This window comes from Marmota flaviventris, chromosome 10 (genome assembly GCF_047511675.1).
Source record: "Marmota flaviventris isolate mMarFla1 chromosome 10, mMarFla1.hap1, whole genome shotgun sequence".
Classification (NCBI taxonomy): domain Eukaryota; kingdom Metazoa; phylum Chordata; class Mammalia; order Rodentia; family Sciuridae; genus Marmota; species Marmota flaviventris.
In genome coordinates, this window is record NC_092507.1 from 47,999,067 (window position 1) to 48,018,593 (window position 19,527).

Here is a 19,527-nt window from a genome sequence, read left to right on the forward strand (position 1 = left end):
CTTAAAAGTGGTGGGTGGAGTGTGATCTGAATTCTGTTAGTGACGCCAAGGGATTTAACAGAGACCAGTAGGGAAAAATTAAAAGGAGTTTTTTGTTTTTGTTTTTGTTTTTGTTTAAGTCAAAGCAAAAGAGTCCTGTGGAGGGAGCATCACGTCATACAAATAATTAGAACAGCTCTGGTTCTAGATCCAGCTATTGTCACTTTGTAGTTGAGATCTCATGCAAGCTTAATTTCCCTGAGACTCAACTTCCCAATCTATAAGATGGGAATAATAGTTGTCCTGAGAACTAAGATATTTTGAAAGAGGCTACATGGCTGAGTAAATATTCGTTCCTTGTTCTCCCGTTCTAATCATGAACATTGCACACACTGGAGTGGCTTCTTTTATGAAATGGAGAGTTCCCCATCATGGGGCTGTAGGTAAAAGCTGTAAAAATACCTGTGGGGACATGATATTAGAAACATAAGCATTAATGTGGTTTGGGACCAGGTAATCTCAAATGTCTTTCCACATTTTCCAAAGTCTGGCTGGTCTCCAATTTTGAGAGATGCTCTCCAAGGTAAAGAACAGGACTCTATGGCAAAAATCTGACAGAGACTTTTGCTGCCAGCTGTGTGCCACCATGAGCCACAGTGCACATCACAGAGTGAGAACACTGAGAAGTCCCAGAGCAAGCAAAACAAAACAAACACACACACCAACAAACTAGTCTTGGCTTAAACACATTTGAGTTAGGAATGTTTCATCTTCCATTCCCCATATTACCTATGTCTGGTAAAATCCATGGAGAAAAAGTTAGTATTATATCAAGTATAATGTATCTCCCCATCTAGGTGATGCTTGGGATAGGAATATATGTGACTTTTCAAATACAAATGCAAGTTCTGTGATGGTCTCAAAGACAGGCTTGAAATCTGAGGCTGGGTGTGCTTCCTTACCTTTGGCAGGTAGTATCCAGCCAAAGTGGTATCAACCACCACTTCCCTGGGGACATTCAGAGGGATGATGTTGCCCATTCTCTGCACCTCATGGATGACAGCATTGGTGTAGGGCATGAACTCTCTGGCATCCATGCTTCGCTGCTGCCACTGCACTAGCACTCTGTCAATCTCAGCATGCACTTTTTCTTGAAGAGAAGAGGGAGATTCTATTATTTTTGAAACTTTAATACTTTCTTCTAAAGATGTAGGATTGTTCTATTAGATCTCACCTATGTCATTTCAAATAGTGGCCAGGATGCAAAAAAATAAAATGTTCCTTAACCCTTCAATGGACTTAATCAGAGAATTGTCAACTCAGTCACTTTCCTTGAGTCTCAGGAATGAAATGCCCAGGATCAATGTGGCTAAGCTCATAGTAGGGTGTTTTCTTATTCAGGCTTCTATGATAAAGTGCCATAAATGGAGTGGCTTAAAAACAACAGAAATTTTTTTCTCATAGATCGGAAACCTGGGCTGTCTAAGACCAAAGCACCAGCATATGTGGTTCCTGGGTAGAACCCACTTTCTGGTTCAGAGGTGGCATCTAGTTGCTGTGTCCTCACATGTTGCAAGGAGCAAGGCAGCTTGCTGGGAATGTTTCATAGGGGCACTAATGCCAATCATGAAGACTCATCACCTCCCAATACCACCACTCTGATAATTAGGTTTCCGCACAGGGATTTGGTGAGGAAGACACAAGTATTTGGATCCTAGCACATCCGAAGACTCTCACTTCTCAAGGGTAGCATGGGAGTAGATAGTGAATAGCAGACTCCTGCTCTACAAAATTATTGCTGCAACGTACTCAGATCCTTTGAGCCTCAATTTCTTCATCTGATTAGTGAGGCTAAGTCAACTTTCATGTGAAAGATATTTTGAGAATTACATGAACTCATTTAGGTAAGCATTAAACAGGATCAGGATCGGCATGGCTCAGCTCATGGAAACTGCAGCTGTCTTCAAATATATTTGCCTCATTTTCTACACTCATAGACATTTGAGCTGGCTACCTCACTGTCCAGCTAAAAGCTACTTTTCCTAGATTTTTCTGGGACCAAGTGTGGCTATATGTATCTATGTATGTATGTATGTATATATATAAATATACACACACACATACACACGCATACACACACATATATAAAGCGTGCCTTTGTAAATTATTATGTGAGAGAAGTAAAGTTTTATTAACAAATATATCCTTAATAGATGGCAAGCACTTCAGTCTTCTCTATTTTTATTTTGGGGGAGTGGGGGCATTGACCTTGATCTACTCAATTGATCTTATGCCTCATTAATAAATTGTTACCCACAATTCTAGAAAACATGCCATGACTGTTTCCACCCTCCACCTGCCCAAACTGTTCTAGAACCTGGAGAAATAAAAATGTTGGGAATAGCCATTGTCCTTGAAGGAATGACAGTCTTTGGGGGAATCTATATATATAATGTGCTCTAGGCATGGCAATAGAGGTGCCCGGCTCATCTCTAGAGATGACCAGGAATGAAGAAACATCTTAGGTAGTAGTACTGGAAGAATTCTTTCAGAAGAGTTGGGGATTCAGCATGTGGAGAAACTCAGAAAGCATGTTCTTGACAGAGGGAAGACCAGATATTGTGATTCAGACACTTAGGACAGTGTCAAGAAAATGACACAGAATTCAGTGAAACCACCAATGCAGGATGGGTGCTGCTGAGGCAGGACAGGCAGAAAATGGCACATCAGAGGGCATTATTACCAGACTAAGGAGTCTAGACAGGCTGGGGATGTGGCTTTGTGGGGTGGCAGACACCTTGCCTTGCATGCATGTGGCCCTGGTTTTGAAGCTCACCACTGGAAAAAAGAAAAAGAAAAAGAAAACAGTACCAAAAATGTGTCTGGGCATTATCTGGGGGAAAGAGGAAGGGATTGCTGAAAAGAATGGAAGAATAAATACTCATATGAGATTGTAACTCTTTGCTGGACCCCATTACAAAGTCAATTGGCCTCATTGTTTTCCCCTAGACCTAGAGCTTCATGCACACATGGAGTTTAACACTTATCCTACCTGGACTCCTCATATTCCTCTCTAAAAAGCGACGAATGTGTGCATGCTCAAGACTGCACCACCTCTCAACAATTTCTATCTTTCCCTGCTCACCCAGCCAGCTTCTCCTCAATCCTGAGCCATGTGGCCAGGAGGCACCATGTGTCCTGGACCAGGCACATTCGCTGCCACTCTCACCTTGGACTTCTGGATAGAGGGCCATGTAAAGCAGACCCCAGCGCAGCGTTGTAGAAGTTGTCTCAGTTCCAGCAAAGAAGAGGTCCAGGGTGCTGCAGATGAGGTTCTCTTCATTGAAACTTGAAGCATTCTTGTCTGTGTACTAGAAGACAGTTATTTGTTGGTTTATTCAGAGGACTTGTGGTTGCCAAAAAACACTGGGGTTTCATTCAAAGGAAAGAACTTGGAAGGAAATGTCCTCAGAAGAAATGACTTTCTCCTAAGGGGAAAGTCTCTCTTCAGAAGGCAGCAATATCATTAACTTTGTCTGCAATGGGGCCTGAGAGAAGGGGTAGGTAAATGGAAGTGCTGGAAACTTTTTAGATGATAGTGGATAAAAATCAAAACAACCACTTTTTTTTATGCCTGTAATTCCAGAGAAGCTATTAGTACAGTGGAAAGAGAATGGGCTATGAATGAGACAGACTTGGCTTCCAATATCAACCCCATCATTCATTAGATCAACTTAGCTATATGACCTAGGATAAGTTATTTAACATCTCTGTACTTCCATTTCCTGCTTTATCAAATGGGGGTAAGAAGCATGCCTTAAGATGGCATTATAATTTATGTGACATGCAAAAAGGATATAGCAAATACTCAATGAATATTTGTGCCGATACCAGAAAGTATAAACTGAATTGCACATTTATCATATCATAGGCTGGGACTAGGTTAAGAGTGGAATAAGGTTAAGATTAAATGATACCCCAGGATTAATCAAGGATTAAGGCATCCATATAAAATTGAACCATGATTGAACCATGATCCCAAAAGATGACAACATATAGCAAAAGGGACTTTGCAGATGTGATTAAACCTAAGGGTTTTGAGTTAGGAATATTGTCCTGTATTATCCTTACAAGATGGAAGGAAGAAGATTAAAGTCAGAGAGACAAAGTGTAAAGATGGAAGCAGGGTGACAAGAGAGGAGAGATGATGCTACCCTGGTGCTAATGATGGAGGAAGGAACCACAATCCAAAGCCTCTGGAAGCTGGGCAAGCCATGGAAACCAATTCTTAAGAGACTTCATAGGATCTAAGCTGGCCAACACCTTGACTTTAGCCCAGTGAAACTGCAGTTTGACTTCTGTCATTCAGAACTGGACTTTTGTCATTCAGAACAGTAAGAGAACAAACAACACATCTGTACCATCTTAAGCCACTGAATTTGTGGTAACTTTTACAGCTGCTATTGGAAACTAATATACAGCTATTTGTTCTTTAAGAAAAAAAAATCAGAGGAGACAAATTCGTTTTCCTCACCTTCACAATTTCCTTGAGGTAAGCATCAATAAAGTCTCTTGACTCATCAGGATGCCAGTCTTTCCTGTGTTTTTCAACTTCATGAGAAACAAACAATTTCAGCTTTTCCCAGTTGCTGAAGACAGTTTGATGAGGTCCAGGGAGGAATTTCATTATCCATGGGAAGACATTATAGAGCTAATGGCAAAAAACAGAATGATCATGGAGACAGCATGGGGCCACTTTTGCACTTTTGGGGACAGTCTTCTCTTTCCATCTCTTTTATTTGCTTATGCTTAAGCTGAGGAGTCATCCTTGACTTTTCCTTTCTCTCTAGCCACTCTGGCAGGCATTCAACCCTCCACACACTTCTCATCAGTCCAAGTACTTGCCATCCCACAAGAAACCACCACTGTCTCCTACCAAAATGTTGCCATAGCTTTCAGCAATTTCCTTATTCCACTCTTTACCCTGTTCCCAGCCTATTTTCCACAGAGCTGCTGGGGTATCATTTAACAGTTTGATTCCTTACCTTTCAATCCTCCAATGGCTTTCCACTATCCTTGATAAAGTCTGGCATAATTTCTCTGGCCTATAAGCCCTACAGAGTTGGTCCCTGCAACCGCACCACCTCCTTTCTAACCCTCCCTGCCACTTTCCACTGGACAGTCCAACCACAGAGGATTAATGCATCCATATAAAATGCTTCCAGAAAAAAGGAAAAAGTAGTTTTGAAGAAATAGCAATCACATTTCTAGCTAACTCTCCCTGGCACCAGTGCAAACCTAGAGGATGCTGAAAGAATATTTTGAGTACATACAGAGAAAAGAGTCAAACTTCTTTAAATATTTAATTTAAGCAAAATAAAGTATCATAAGTTTGTTTAATACACTTGCTGCCTTAGCACCCATTCAATTTGACCTGAGTCACTTAAAACCTCATTGTACCATAGCCTTTGACCTAGTTAAACTTCTCCTTCCTTTGTGATAATATTGCAGTTTGCTTATTCTTCATATAACTGTCCCCATGGCAACACATCCCATAGCTGCTGACCATGAAATAAACATAATGGTTAATAGTGGAGTCATTTAAATATGTTTCCTTCTTAAGCCCAAGAGTGTTTTCTTTAAGCTAGCAATTGATCACCCCCAGGGAAAGCCTGAGAGACCACCAAGGCTTTTAATGAAGGCTTGGTATCACAGGTTCTGTCTCTCTGCTTCTCTCTCTCTCCACCCACTGGTTGAGACCCTCCCATTCCCAGATCTCCCATCTGTCTTTGTGGGCCCTCTCACTCGCAGGATTTAGCAGTAGTATCTTGCTTCAGTTATTTCATGAGCTTGCTATACTTTGTCTTACCTGATTAGCCCTAAACCTAACTCTCCTGCTGCTCAGTGCTCTCCTAGGAAAGGGTTGTCTTGGCTCATGGTCATTCTCTTGATAGAAATCTCAAGACCAAGATAGAAGAAATCACAGTGTAAAGATCTTTTTGAATCCAAAAGAATTTACCATCAATTGATCTCCACTAAATGAAATTCAGGAAGGGGCTTTAACATCCAAAATAGGATGATAAAAATAGAAACTGATAAATATATAGATAAATATAAGCAGACATTGCATGAAACAATATTGATCATGTACTCTCCAGTTAAAAAAAGAACAAACTAAAATATGTGATGACAGTAACCTAAAGGAGTGACAAGAGGTGTGTTCTGAAGATCATGTATTATTTCAGCACAGCACAAAGGTATTAATCTCAGATGCAGGCAGTTAACTGTGCATATTAAAAATTTTAGGGTAATGACTAATATAATAATAATAAAAATTTTAAGGTAAAGACTAAAGAAATAGAAAAAATCTTAATCTTCTAAATGAATATAGGAAAAATTAAAATATATTTAATAATAATGAGTCCAAACAGAAGAAATATAAAAGCCATAAAGTGATCATGAATTAGTTTTCATTTGACAATAAACTTGAAAAAAGAAACTAAATGCATCAATAAAAAGAAAAATATTGTCGAATTGGGTACAAAATTTATATTCATTTTTATGCTGTTTAAAAAGAAAACATCTAAAATATAAGGGCCTAGAGAAGTATAATATAGTATATAATATATATATATATATATATATATATATATATATATATATATATACATGTGCTGATGGTTATGTAAATAGTGTGAAATCTTTAGTTATCTTTTATGCCCAGATACATATGCAAGACAAATGAGTGAGTGTGTCCACATGAACACTAGTAAAAGAATATTGGTTGCAGCTCTATTCATAATATGAAAGCTGGAAAAGGCTAAAATTTGTTCAAAATTAGCAAATAGATTAACAAACAGGGGCACATTCAATACAAGGCAAAGCTAGTCTGCATTAAAAAAAAAAAAGAAGAAGAAGAAAAGCAACCGAATCAGGCGAATCTTAAAACAACACACCAGGAGAGAAACTGCATTCAGAGGGTGCTTGAGACAGGAAGGAAATGGATATTTGGGAAGTAACATGTAGAGGAGACATTCAAAGGCAAGGGCAATGGCAATGTGTTCTTTTGAAAAAGAACAACATAGGTGTATAAGTGTATGTCTTGTATAATTTTGAAATCTACAGGAATCTTAGAAATGTTTCTTGCATTTAGTAAATTTTCAACATTATTAAAAACACTAAAGTCAAAAAGCTGATTTCAAATAAGTTTTTGTTAAATTAATTTTAAAATATTACATTTCAATTAAAAAAGAAGAAGAAGAATCTATGTGTATATGAGATCAGCCCCAATGGCCTTAACCAGCATATAGGAGATGACTGCTTACTTGACAGAATCTCGAAGCCTCCAGAAACGTGACCTCATCCAGTAACTTCAGCAGCTCCTGGAACTGAGCATCCTGGTACTCAAAGCGCTCCCCAAAGGTGATGGAGCAAATGATGTTTGAAACTGCATTGTTGATCTTGAAGTGAGGGTTGAAAGGCTGTCCTGGAGGTAGAGAAAGGTAGAGAGTTCTTCAAAATCATTGGTTTCTTCCTGTTTTCTACAGGAGTCTATTCTAGCTGACACAGATATACCTACTAGAGAATCCTAGAGGAGGTGCTGGCCACAGCCCCCTATATGGGGTCTGTGATACAGCAAGGATACAGTCAATGCCAGGGGGGTTGAACTGATAACCAGGACTTAAATACCATAATATGTTTAATGTTTGTCTTTGCGCACTGAATTCTAGCACTCCTTGAGAGAAGTGTCATGGTATTTGTTTCCTACTGTATCCTCAGAGCCTAGGACAGTGCTGGTCATAGGGCAAGCACTTAGGCACTTAAAAAGTATCTATCCAGTGAATGCATAGGCCACAGGCTCCTGTAAATGCTCTTGTGAAATGCTCACCATTCTCCTCTTTGATTGCCTCAACCAGGTGGTAGGCCTCCTCCTGGATGCGTTCCTCCAGGCTCTTCCTTCCTAAACCAAAGTTCTTTAATGTTGTCAGGGTGAACCTTCTTTGTTCCTTCCATATTTGGCCATTAGACATGATCAATCCTAGGGGGGAAAAGCCAATATTATGGTATTCTGATTCTACTATGCAAATATCTGGCAAATTGTATGGAAATGTGTATCAGATGGAAAGGAGGAAGGACATTAAGGCACCTGAATATTATTCAAAGAAATAAGACCTAAAGCAATGAACACAATGGCTAACATTTATTGATTACTTACAACATCAGGTTCTTCAGTGTTTTTATGTATTACGTAATTTAACACTCATAGAAGCTCCATGGGATAGATACAATTATTGCCCTCCCTCCTCTGCCCTCCCCTGAATTTTACTGAATGGGAATAAGGGATAAAGTAAATTTTGCAAGGTCATATAGTAATCAGTTAACCAGGTTCTCAAATTCAAGTCTCCCTGATTCTAAAACTCATGCTTTAATCAGTAGCCACATAAGTACAGCTCAGTAGTTATGGCAAGCTAAGCACCAAGAATGCACTCAGAGATAAGTCAAAGTCCATAATTGTTAGAAGGCAAAGAAAGGCTTTATAGGAGAGGTCCTAAGTGTGACCTTAAAAGATGAAGGAATCACTCAACAAAGCAAGAGACCAGTGAGTATTCCACACAGAAAGAACAGCATAGGAGAAGGGGGAAAACATCCTGTTGTGTGCAAAAGACCACCATCCATTTCACTATATAGGCAATGCCATGTGCCCTTCCACTTCCCCATGGCTACTCCTCAACTTCTTGTGATACCTGGCTTTGGCTCTGTTGTGGGAAACAAGACTGGGGGAGAAGCAGCAAGCAATACTCAGAGAGGAGAACTCCAAACTCTATTTTATGCTGGTGCGCCCAGAGGAAAACAAAACTCCAAATTCTGAGCCCTGATCCACAGTTTCTCACAACATTTATTCATGACTTCATGTCAGCTTAGACCTATCCTATCATTGGGGCTTTTTTCTCTTAAAATTTTTCCTAATCTCCTCTGCTAAAGGCCCTGTGCAGGGTCTCTAACATGCTCACAGAAACAGGTAGGAAGAAAGGGCTCTTTTGAGAGGGAGTAGTCAGATCCCTAGTGCAGGTATTTACAATTCAAAAGGTTAATCAACCCATGGTTAATTAGGCTTCCAAGAGAAAGGCTGAGAGAGGGGAGGGCAACTGACCCTTCCCCAGGCATAGGTGTCTTACCATAACATTTTTAAAAATATATTTTAGATGTGTAGACCTTTATTTTATTCATTTACTTATACGTAGTGCTGAGAATTGAACCCAGTACCTCACACATTCTGAGCCAGAGCCTCAGCCCCTCTTACCATAACATTTTTATAATTCATTTCACAACCAGGTCTGGTTTTGCCATCACAGCTTCACCAACCTAATGAAATGTCCATCCTTGCCGTCAGTCCAGGACTATCTTTCAACCTCATTTCACTTGATCTTTTAGCAGCATGAGATGCTTATTTAATTGCACACTCATTTCTGGTGGAGTCCAGGGTATACACTTCCATATTTTCTTCTTAATACCCTTCAAGAAACTTCTTATATCTTTTTCTGTTTCATCTTCTATCAAATCTTGAAATGGCAGAGTTCTTTCAAGATTAGGTCTGAAGCTTTTTCACACACTGCCTCCTCCTCTGCTATAATTAGATGATATGGTTACTTCATTATCAAACCATCCATAGTTTGTGCAGAACATGTGGTTTCTCCAAAATCTCTATCAGGACCCATCAAGACAAATCTTTAAAAGGAGATGTTTTCAACCAGAAAATGTGGGCATTTGGCTTCTTATAAGGGCAGGCATTTCATAATGAGGTTAACTTCTGGGAGTGTCAGAAAATTATAGGCATAGAGGCATGGTGAAGAGACCATAGTATTTCAAATGCACACCTTACAGTCATCAATAAACTTACCATTTTTCCTAAAGATACGTTCTCGGAGAGGGGTTACAGGGCGGTGCATGAAGGACTGGTCTGTCTGAGAAAGAACTTCTTTGATTAAGGGCAGTCCAGTTATGAGCACTGAAGACAGGTTACCAAAATCCAGGCTAAGAACATTCCCATATTTCTTCACCAACTGAAAAACAGTTATAGTCACAGTTGAACATGTACTTGTCTGTGTGTCTGGGGACACAGGGCATGTGTGAAGCTAAAGGGCTCACATTGAGGGAAGCGTGTGTGTGGACACACACCTTGGTCTGATAGGAAGAGTTTGAACTTTTTCTCCTCAACTAAACTCAAATTTAGTTCACGGAGGGATTGGAAGTTTCCTTATGAACATATATTCATATATTCAACCAATATGAATAGAGTGAGCATCTACTATGTGTCACTAAAAGAAGGCATAAAATAAACAAGGTCCCTAACCTGAGGCATCCTAGAGTTTAGTGAAAGCAGAAAATGCAGCACATTTGAAGTTGAAAATTTGCTGGATATGTTTTTTTTTTCCTTTTTCTTATGGGGAGGGGGAATCTTGTTGTTTTAAAATATGATTTTCTGGGTTATCAGTATCCATTTTCAGTTTAGTGGGTTTTAATTTTAGAATTTTAACAACTCTTATTAATTTATATAAATAATCTTTCTCTATCTAAAGATATTAAATAGCCCTTAAGATTTTGTTTTTCCTATATACATTTTTTTGTGTCTTCATATTATATTGTTTTGTCTTTAAGTTTTATGTTGGGTATGTTTAATGTAAGTCTGGTGTAGCAAATATGGAATTTAGGAAGTTAAATCTTTTTTTTTTTTTTTCTTTTGTTAGGTTGTAGCTGGCAATGAGAAGTAAAATGCAGGCGAGGTCACAGGTGTTCTTTAACGTATGATAGTGTCTTCTTTAAACTATTTCAAAAGTAAAGAAGAAAGCAAAATGTGATAATTTGTAGGAAAAAAAAAACAGAAGCAAAAGGAGCTAATCAAGAAATATGTCAAGAGAAAAGGATTAATGAGACTAACTCTTGACAGGGTCCATTGATGTAGACCTGAAGCTATGAATTATGGCTAAAAGTATCTCCTAAAAGTACCTTCATTTATCTAGGGAGGAAGATTCCTTTTGTAGTGCAGGCGCACTAAGGTAACTTCTGACCACCAATTGACCCCAGTGCCGACATTAACATGGGATTGTGAAAGATAGAACAAGATTCGTTGTAGCTGGAGAAAACGCCCGTTTATTGAGGAACAGCTCTGCATATTTATAGAGCCGGGGGTGGTTTGACAGTTATGTCAGTTTAAAGGTTGAACAGTTTGACAGTTGGCATGGGGTGCTTTCTGATTGGTGGGTAAGATCATGTGAGCCAGCAGGGCTAGTCTGATTGGTGGGTAAGGATCATGTGAGCCAGCAGGGCTCACCATTGGATGGCTCTTCTCAGGGGAAGACAGAGGGTTTGAGAAGTCAGGTCATCCTGCAGCTAATTTTGTTTGGCATGCCCTGCACACCAGCCTGTTCTGCCCCTAACACCCTCAATTCCACTCTTCATTCCTAGTCCAATCTAGCTCCCTCCCCTCTCTATTAAGGCTGCTCTTCAAACTCTCTCCTACCTGGGTGTCTCTGAAACGAGCTTGCTTCTCTCTTTACCTTTCTTGAAATATCCCAGCTTTCCCTAGTCACATCCAAGAAAGTATGGGCTTTGAAATAAAGAAGGCAGCTTCTCCCACACTCTGAACTAAGGCGGCCATGGGAGGATGATGGCCCATTGTTACCAGATTTCCCTTTGAGAGCAGTCAGATCTCTCCAGGTTTTATGTGAAACACCTCAACCTTAAATACTGACATTTGAAATTCTTACAAAACTGGGAGGGTAAACAAAATACACATGTTCCTCCTTAGGCCCAGAAGGCAACTGATAAAGTGCTCTCTTATGATCACACTTATTCAGGGGTCATCATGCTCCAGACACCTAAGTTGTTTGTTAGAAGGACAACACACAATGGTCCCACTACCAGCCAGATCCAAGCAAGTAGGGGGTCTGTAAGGAGGAGAAGGGGGTCTGGCTGGAGGGGGCCCTTAGGGTCACTTGCTTTGAATCTCCAGACATAGAGTGAAGAGAGGACCAAAGAGGGGCCAGAAATGAGGGGGGGGCATTGACAAGAGTACTTAATGACAGGTGATAATCTTGGCTCTCCTGATGAAGGGGTAGGAGTGCCAGGCTTAAGCCTGGAAATATGAATCCATGGGGTAAGTTGGTTATTAGACAGCTTGAGTTTGGCCACCAAGGGAGTGCACATAATCACCTGAGCAGGACCCTCCCATTTTGGTTTTAGAGGGGGCTTTTACCCAGGTGGGCAATAGTAAACAAGTTGACCAGGTGTTAAGGAGGTAGGGTTTTGAAAGAGACTGGGGTCAGGAAGGAGCCAGTCTTGATAGCGCCAGAGTTCAGAGTGTAGATGGAAGAGGAAGGGCAGGGCATCTGTAGGCAATCCGGGAGGAACAAGGGGACAGCCATACATGACTTCGAAAGGTGAGAGATTAGAAGGCTTCTTCGGCAAGGTCCTAATGTGCAATAAAGCCAAGGGGAGCACCTTTACCCAGTCCAGGCTTAATTCCATGGTGAGCTTGGTGAGGGTCTCTTTATGGGACTGATTGGTCCTTTCAACCTCCACAGAAGCCTGGGGGTGGCAAGGGCAATGGAAATGCCAAGGGAGTGATATGGCATGAGTCAGTCCCTGAGTTATCTTCGAGGTGAATTCTGGGCCATTGTCTGATTGGATAGAAGTGCATCCTGAAACGGGGGATTAGGTGAGTAAGCAATAGATCAATTACGTAGAGGCCCATTTGTTAGAAGTGGGAAAGGCTTCAACCCATCCCAAAAAAGTATATGACCGTGGACCTGATGAGAAGGGAAAAGTTTAGGTTTTATTGGTTCTCTGGCAGATCTGACAAGCGGAAGTGATCTGTTGTAGGAGGATTTTATCATGTGGGGAAAGGGTGAAAAAGGAGTGAAGGAAAGTAGTGAGACTCTGTGGACTAGAATGGAATAGACAGTGAAGAAACTGGAAGAGTTGTTGGGGATCTTTGGGCCGATCCCTGGTGGTAAGGAAGAGTAGCGGAGAGGAGGTAAAGCTCTGGAGGGCGGCTGATGGAGCCGCTTGATTGGCCTTGGAATTCCCCATAGTAGTAAGGGAGGAGTCAGTTTGGTGGGCCTTGCAATGGATTATTCCCAGTTGGGAAGGCAGCCTGGAGGCTTGTAGTATACCAGAAATAAATGTGGAATTAATGACTGCCGTCCCTCTGGTGGTCAATACCCCCTTTCTTTCCCAAATGGCTTCATGGGAGATCAGGATATTGAAGACGTATTATATAGGGAGAGGGTTTTTCCCTCCGCTAGCTCACATGCCCTTGTGGCAGCTATGAGTTCAGCTTGTTGGTTGGTGGTATTGGGTGGGAAAGGTTTTGCCTCTATGATGGATGAGATGGAAATGACAGCATACCCCGCCACTTTAACCCCTTCGTGTATAAAGGAGCTACCATCTGAGAACCAGACGAAGTCTGAAGAGGACAGGGTCCCTCAGAATGGTGGTAGGGCAGGGTAAAATCGTACCTCCCGGCATTTGTGGATGGGATCTTGTGAGGGAGAAGATGGGAGGAAGGAGGCAGGGTTTAATGGAGAGCAGGGCTGAAAAGAGATGGAGGGATTTTTAAGGGGAGACAAGGAGGGATAGAACCCTGGAAGGAGGAAGTGACTGTAGCCCCTTGTAAGTGAGGAAATCCTTTAGATGGTGAGGAGATAAGATGGTTATCAGGGAGCCAAAGGTAAGCTTGTGTGCTTCTTTCTGGAGGTCATGGGCTGCTGGTAGGGCTCTGAGGCATGGGGGCCAGCCCTGACGGTGAGGTTGGATAGGTAGGCCACTGGTGCAAATGTGGGGCCGTATTCCTGACCCAGAATGCCCAGACTTTGTCCCTGTTTCTCATATTCATAGAGGGTGAAGGGTCGGGAGAGGTCAGGGAGATGCAGGGCGGGTGCCCGGAGGAAGGCCTTTTTAAAGGGCTTCTCTACCATTGAGGGTAGGGGTTCATCTTGGGGGCCCTTGGCCAGATTATATAGTGGCCTTGCGAGGAAGGAGAATCCAGGCCCTGAAGTACCCAGCCAAACCCAAGAAGGAGAGTATGTCATCTTTGGTCTTTGGTGTAGGTATAGACCCAATAAGCTGTTTTCTGTCTACTGTAATGGCCTTTTTCCCTTGAGAGATATGTGACCCCTTAACATGCTATTTGGGCCTTTTGTGAAGAGGCCTGATATCCCTTTAAGGCCAAGAAAGTAGGAGAACTGTGTCATCTGTTGAGCGCCCTTTGGACAGGCTAGAAGAATTTGTAGAGGTTTGCAAGAGATGCACAGATCAGGATTGGATCGGAGCAAGAAGAAAGCCTGGACATAAGTGATCTCTACCCATTTTTTTTTGAATGCTCACAGTAATTGTAGAGATCCCTTGGAGGGATCCAGGTACCCAAAAAGGGGCCATCTACTTTGGTTGTCTAAGGGATAAGTGGGCCAGGCCTGGGTGCTATATTTGATCCAAGAGGCATTGTAGGGGAGAGCTGACTGGCAGAGAGGATGCATTACCCATGTAAAGAGGAGGGAAGAGGACGCGGAGAAGGAGGAAACTGATTTATTGGCAAAAGGGGCGTCCCTGCTAGAGCCAAAAAATCAGGAGTGCCTAAGTGGCAGGTTCAAGCTGCAGAGATTGGTCATCACCGAATCCTGACAGTCGAAGCTTTCATCCTGGATGGAGCTGGAGCCATGGGAGACCTTGGCCAAGGCTTTTTGGGAACCCTCCTGGAGAGGCCGGATACTCCCAGGGCCGGAAAGAGGGGAGAGGCAGGACAAGAGAGTGGAAGGAGAGGGTAAACATCTCTCTAACAGCCGAGTCTTAAAGGTGAGAGGACCAGGACTTTAGGAATCTGCCCAAGGAAGGAGTCCCTGAGGGCCACTGTAGCCTTAAAGGCTGTGGTGGGGTGCTATCTTCCCGCAGGTGAGTAAAGAGATTTGCCGAGGATAATCAACATATTGCAAGAGGAGGTTAGGGACACTGAGGGTGAAAAGATTGGAGGTCAAAGGTCAATGTTTGTCCAAAGAGGTGTGGACTATCTCGAAATCCCTGAGGAAGGACAGTCCAGGTTAGTTGTGGAGAATGTCTGGTGGTGGGATCTGTCCAGGTAAAGGCAAAAAGATCTTGTGATTCGGGGGCAAGGGGAATGGAGAAGAAAGCATCCTTTAAATCTATGACCAAGAAGTGGGTGGCAGTGTGGGGGATCTGAGACAGCAGGGTGTATGGGTTGGGAACCAAAGGATGTATGGGCCTAAAGGAGGTGTTGATGAGTCCTAGGTCCTGAACTAAGCGATAGGACCCGTTGGGATTTTTTACCGCTAGTATGGGAGTATTGTAAGGGGAACGAGCAGGACAGAGGTACCCCTTGCTAAGAAGGTCCTGAATAATAGGTTGTAGGCCCAGAAGAGCTTTTGTCGACAGGAGGTTGAGCCTGATTGGGGAAGGTGTTAGGATCTTTACTAGTGGGCAGGAAACGGTGGAGGGGTGTGGGTATCCCACACAATCGGGTCAACCAGGTTCGTAGGTAAGGGGTAGTGATCCTTTTTAGTATGATGTTCTGCCAAAAGGGCCAGAAAAGATGAACAGGCCAATTCTGGGGCCTGACTGATGCCAGGGGCCCAGATGTTGATTGTTGTATTGAATTTAGAGAGAATATCTAGGCCGAGCAAAGGAACTGGACATTGGGGCATAACTAGGAATGTCTGAGAGAATGGGAAGTTGTCTACAGAACAGAGTAATAGGGGAGTCTTTCTTGGATTGATGGTCTTTCCTCCTACCCCGACAATAGGAGAGGTGGACGGCACTGTTTGCCCCCAGAATTCTGTCAGGACTGAGAAGGTAGCCCCGGTGTCAAGAAGAAAATCAACCTTGTGTCCATCCACCTGAATCCGCACCCTGGGTTCCTGTCTATTGATAGTTTCAGCCAGGGAAAAGGACCCAAGGCACCGTCAATTGATTGCCATGCCCAGAAGGTTGGAGGGTTCCCTGGCCATAGCCCTCCTATGGGATCTAGGACAGTCAGAGCCCCAATGACCTTGTTGTTGACATTTAGGGCATGGGGTGCTCAGAGTGTGTGGTACGGGGCATGCCCTGGCCCAATGTCCCTCCTTGCCACACTTGAAGCAGGTGCCAGGGGGAGGGGGGGGTTTCAGTGATGGGCGGCAACACAAGGAAGCACCCTGCAGGACCTGGGCAAGCATCTGAAATTTCTCAGTCTGGGGGGTGGCAGGGCCTTGCTCGAGCTTTTTTAATTTGGCCCGGATGCGAGAGGAAATATGTCATAAGGACATGATGGCCATCTGGGGTTTTGGGATCTAGGTTACTGCTGAAGGGCTTTCATAAGCCGATCCAGAAATTCCAATGGGGTCTCTTGTAATTTTTGGAAATTGACAGCTTTACATGCCACTTTTTTGAGCCCAGCAATAATATATGCAGAGAATCGGTCCCTACTCTATATGACAGTTTGTGTATAATCCCAGTCGGGAGTTTGATCTGGGGCAGCAAGTGGCCCCAGAGCGTGATTGGGATTAACTCAGTGAGTTTCATCATCATAGGCTCTGGCAAGTTCCCAGACTCTGGTATGTTCCTCAAGAAGGAGAGTATTAGCCATTAACATATAAGTGAGGCTATAAGCCTGGAGGACCCATTGAAACTCTCTTCGGTGGTGAATGAGCCCAACCTTCGCTGTTGTTGTGTGAGGTCATTCATAGAGAATGGGACATGTACTGGATAATGCCCTCAGGTCCAGCAACCTCTCTTAAGGTGGCCATGGTTTGTGGGACTAGGGAGCGGGATCTAGTTTGGGGGAAACTAAAGGTGTGGGCTGAGTCAGGGGGAGCACCCGAGGGACTGGACAGAGCCCTCAGGGGAGGTCGGTAGGAGGGGGTTCATCTGCCGGATAGGTCAGAGTGAGAGCGAAGAAGAGAAAAAGCCTCAACATAGGGGATCTCCTTCCACATTTTCGAGCGCTCACAGAAGTTAAACAGATTTCTGAGAATTGCGGGATCTAGGGATCTTCCTGGGGGCCAAGAACTTTGATTGTCTAATTGATAGTAAGGCCAATCTTGTGTGCAGAATTTAATAAGGGGGAGACTGTAGGGAGGGAAGAAGAGGCCCCCATAGGTCAGGAGATGGACAAGGGTGATTGAGAAAGAGAGAGAGAGAGAGAGGTGCCTGTTCTTCCACTCCTCAGGATCTCCTGCTCATGAACCAGGTTCCAGAGAGTCTACCATGACTGTGAAGGTCATGGTGGGGTGCATTCTCTCCTCCAGATTGGGCGTCAGAGGTTTGCCAGATGATCAAGGTCAAAGTCCCTGCATATAGCCCATCTGAAGTTGGATACCTGATAGGGGAACTCACCTACTGAAGAGCCAGTGTTGTGTGAGTAGTAGCAGTGCTCGAAACAGTGGACGAGGATGGCAAGCCTTGAGAGAGGGGGCCCTGGAGCAGCAAGGCATTCCTCCTCCCTGGTTTGGGCACTAATGAAAGAACAAACAAGGCGTGTCGTCCTCAGAGAAAATGCCCGTTTATTGAAGAACAGCTCTGCACATTTATAGAGCCGGGGGTGGTATGACAGTTTAATGGTTGAACGGTTTGAGAGTTGGCATGGGTGCTTTCTGATTGGTGGGTAAGGATCATGTGAGCCAGCAGGGCTAGTCTGATTGGTGGGTGAGGATCATGTGAGCCAGCAGGGCTCACCGTTAAACAGCTCTTCTCGGGGGATGAGAAGTTAGTCTTTGGAGCCGGGGCGACTCCCAACATTGACTGACTTATAGATGAAGCCCCCCTAAATAGAATAGCCACCATGACAGTTCTGGAGAGGACCAACTAAGGTCTAAAACTCCTCCACGTGACGTGAAGGAAGAGTGGAATACCTAATTGGCAAAGAGTACAGAAGGTGGTCCTCAGTTCTCCTGGTAAACATCAAATAGGAATGAAATTGGGGGTAGCATTGTTTACTTTGTCATTCTCTACTTGGAGATGACCAATTCTCTCCCTTGAGAATGCTTTTTGCTAATCCCTCACTTTTTTTTTTCACCTCACTTTCTCTTCTAATAAAGTTCTCTTGTCTGACTTTTGGTGTCTGACTTTAAATTTTCTTTCATCAGAACACAAGAACCGAAGTTTGGAGTTTCAGATCCCAGCACTCCTGTGGCACTTTTACTAAGATAACTCAAAATATTAGTAACCAGAGGAGAAAGCCTCTTCCTCAACATGTGCCAGATAGTGCTTTACAGGATACAGGCCACATATGGAGAGATTGTTCCGGCTCTGGAGCTATGGAAGGATCTTGGCTCTAGGGTTCACCAACTGTGGGCTCTTAGGAAAGTTCCTTCATTTTTTTGAGCCTCGGCTTCCCCTTATAAAAGAGAAAATTAATTCTCCCTCCTAAAGTTCTGTGAGGAAGAATGAGAGCAGTGATATGAAAGGCACTTTGTTTTCTGGTTCCAGGCACACAGCCACCCAGAGAGTCTCCATGAAATGAATGAGTTCTGTGTGCAAAGGAAAGTGGATGCACCCTCAGGGTGACAGTGAGGACAGGAGCACACTAAAATGCAGGAGGAAGGTGCTTGTGGTCAGAAACAGCTGTGTTCCCTGGGTGCCATGGTGGGCATCTTTCATGCTTTATCTCACTAATCTAATGGTCACTCTGTGTAGTAAGGACTTTCCTCATCTAGTAACAGAAAAAAATGGTGGTAGCTAAAGTGATATAACACGGTGACAAAGCTATTTAGTAGTAGACGGAACTTGCCAAACATTTTGTAAGATTTGAGGCTAGAGATGTGAATTTGGGATGGCTCTAGGAACTTAAAGTTTAGTGGGAGTAAGAAAGTGAAAGTGAGAAGGAAAGGGAGGGTGAGAGACATGGTGTAAAGGATGATAGGGAAAGAGATATTAGATTGGGATGAATATGCCCAATGTGCAAGTTTGTGCAAATATGGGTTGGAAAATAGCATATGATCATTAATCAAAATTCCTTTCAAACTTTCTATTCAAGAATGATCCCTAAGTAGACCCGCCCTCTGCTTTTTGTCTGCCTGGATAGGGTCAAGCTGTAGCAGTTGTACCAGACAGAAAGGCTCAATTCCTGCAATTATCTGTGGCATCCCTCCCCATCTCCATCTCTACACACTTAACATTCTACCATGATGCTCTTAGAGCCCTGGACCTAACATTGGTTCCATCAGAGCAGACTCAATGGATGCAGTCTCATCCCACCATCCTGTATTCATCTTAAAGACAAAGCCTGAGCTTAGTTCTTCCATTTTTCTTTTGATCCAGAGTCCTGGGTTAATCTCCATTCATTTCTAGGAGTCTATCCTATCTTGCTAGCAAGGGAAAAGCCAAAACTTACAAGTCATTTCTTCTAAGAAATGGTAGTAATGGTCCACACATGTAAAATTTGTTATTTCTTCTTGATGAAAGCCTGGACAACATTTTTAACCCTTACAAGAATTCACTGGCTAATTTAGAACTTCAATTAAGATTTTTTTTTTTTTTTTTTTTGGTTTAGCTGAAAATCTC

At 42.9% G+C, this 19,527-nt stretch overlaps 1 protein-coding gene across 2 annotated transcripts in view; it reads right to left on the bottom strand.

Annotated features, from left to right (window-relative positions):
• Cyp2j2 (cytochrome P450 family 2 subfamily J member 2) overlaps positions 1-19,527 on the bottom strand; it is a 43,740-nt gene that overhangs the window by 16,882 nt on the left and 7,331 nt on the right. For both annotated transcript variants that reach the window (XM_071617890.1, XM_071617891.1), the window contains exons 2-7: positions 9,878-10,040; positions 7,868-8,017; positions 7,305-7,465; positions 4,514-4,690; positions 3,209-3,350; positions 942-1,129 (exon numbers count right to left, since the gene is read on the bottom strand). In XM_071617890.1, coding sequence (XP_071473991.1) covers positions 942-1,129; positions 3,209-3,350; positions 4,514-4,690; positions 7,305-7,465; positions 7,868-8,017; positions 9,878-10,040 — 981 coding nt within the window. The remainder of the gene's footprint in view (positions 1-941; positions 1,130-3,208; positions 3,351-4,513; positions 4,691-7,304; positions 7,466-7,867; positions 8,018-9,877; positions 10,041-19,527) is intronic.